The following is a 1,681-nucleotide window of genomic DNA, read 5'->3' on the forward strand; positions in this document are numbered from 1 at the left end:
CATTAGGGATCTTTTTTAAAACGGGGGCCACATTTTTCATTAATGTTTTACGTAGTGCTTTTGGTACCGAAAGACTTTCAAACTTCGTATACTTATCTATTTTGTGTTATAGAACAGAAAAATATTTTTGTATTCGAATTTATTTCATGTAAAAAATTGTCTTATTTCGATAATTTCAACCAATCACTGACGTCCATTCAGCCGATATACATTAAGTGCCGACTACATAAACAAACGATTCTTCGTTTTATTTGCTTTTTTCATTTTAAATTTGCTTTAACCCTAACCCTAACCCTAACTCTAACCCTAACTCTAACCCTAGGGTTAGGGTTAGGGTTAGAGTTAGGGTTAGGGTTAGGGTTAATTGTTTCAGAATCGTTTGTTTATGTAGTCGGCACTTAATGTATATCGGCTGAATGGACGTCAGTGATTGGTTGAAATTACAGAAATACGACAACTTTAACATGGAATAATTTATGGATTTCTTTTTTTTTTAAGAAGACTAAGAGAAAAAGATGTTTTATATGACACATTCTACCAGTGTTCCAAGTTTCAAAGTGTTTCGTTAATGAAAAATGTGGCCCCCGTTTTAAAAAAGATCCGGCATTAGGAAGGGCATCCAACTGTAGAAACCAAGACAAAACAGACTATGGAATCTGGTGTGGTCCCATCCTTGCCAGCTACTATCAAACTGTCCAGCTCAATCATGAGGTAGTGAGTTCGATTCCCGAACTGGGCTGTCTGTTGTGTTCTTGATCAAAACACTTTATTTCATGTTGCTGCAGTTCACTCAGCTGTAGAAATGAGTTGCAACATCACAGGTGCCAAACTGTGTCGGCCTTTGCCTTTCCCTTGGATAATATTGGTGGCGTGCAGAGAGAGGCCTGGTATGTATGGGTAACTACTGGTCTTCCATAAACAACCTTGCCTGCACTTGTGCCTCCGAAGGGAACTTTCTAAATTAGTGCCGTTGTTTGTCAACAACAGCTATCGGTGGTACTGTTATTTATGACATCGTTTGTGCATTTGTACTGGTTTTAGGGTTAGGGTTAGGGTTAGGGTTAGGGTCATGAGTATTTTTGCCAAACCCTAACCCGCACCCTAACCCGAGCCCGAACCCTAACCCTAACCCTAACCCTAACCCTAACCCTAAAACCAGTACAAACGCACGAACGATGTCATAAATAACAGTACCGCCGATAGTTGTTGTTGACAAACAACGGCACTAATTTTATTCAAGGGAAAAGATCCCATGACACCGGTAGAACATGTCATTTACATTCCACAGCAGTAATTGTTTTCACCTCAATAGACGTCAGTAGTTGGTTGAAATTACCGAAATACGACAACTTTTAATATGAAATAACTTTAAAAAGATAAAATTTTCTCAATAACACTAAGAGTAAAAAGATGTTTTATATGACACATTCTACCAGTGTCCCAAGTTTGAAAGTGTTTCGTTAAGAAAACAAGTGTTGCCCGTCAAATCAGAAAGATCCAACTTCTTAACCACCGTACTATTGTATCAATATCACCAGTAATTTCTCACCCATCACCCTACATCTCTTAATTTGCCCAGAGTGTGAAGAAGCTGAGAGAGGAAATTGCCAAATTTGATTTGGTTAAGAAGGATGAACTGCAGAAACTTGAAGAATTCAAAGAACAAGAACTAAAGAAACTA

At 38.1% G+C, this 1,681-nt stretch overlaps 1 protein-coding gene across 1 annotated transcript in view; it reads left to right on the top strand.

Annotated features, from left to right (window-relative positions):
* The window catches only part of LOC106878594 (centromere protein J), a 23,261-nt gene that overhangs the window by 3,140 nt on the left and 18,440 nt on the right, over window positions 1-1,681 (top strand). Inside the window, exon 3 of the mRNA XM_014927850.2 lies at window positions 1,580-1,680. Within this exon, the coding sequence (XP_014783336.1) occupies window positions 1,580-1,680 (101 nt within the window). The remainder of the gene's footprint in view (window positions 1-1,579; window position 1,681) is intronic.

The sequence above is a fragment of the Octopus bimaculoides genome, chromosome 30 (assembly GCF_001194135.2).
Source record: "Octopus bimaculoides isolate UCB-OBI-ISO-001 chromosome 30, ASM119413v2, whole genome shotgun sequence".
Classification (NCBI taxonomy): domain Eukaryota; kingdom Metazoa; phylum Mollusca; class Cephalopoda; order Octopoda; family Octopodidae; genus Octopus; species Octopus bimaculoides.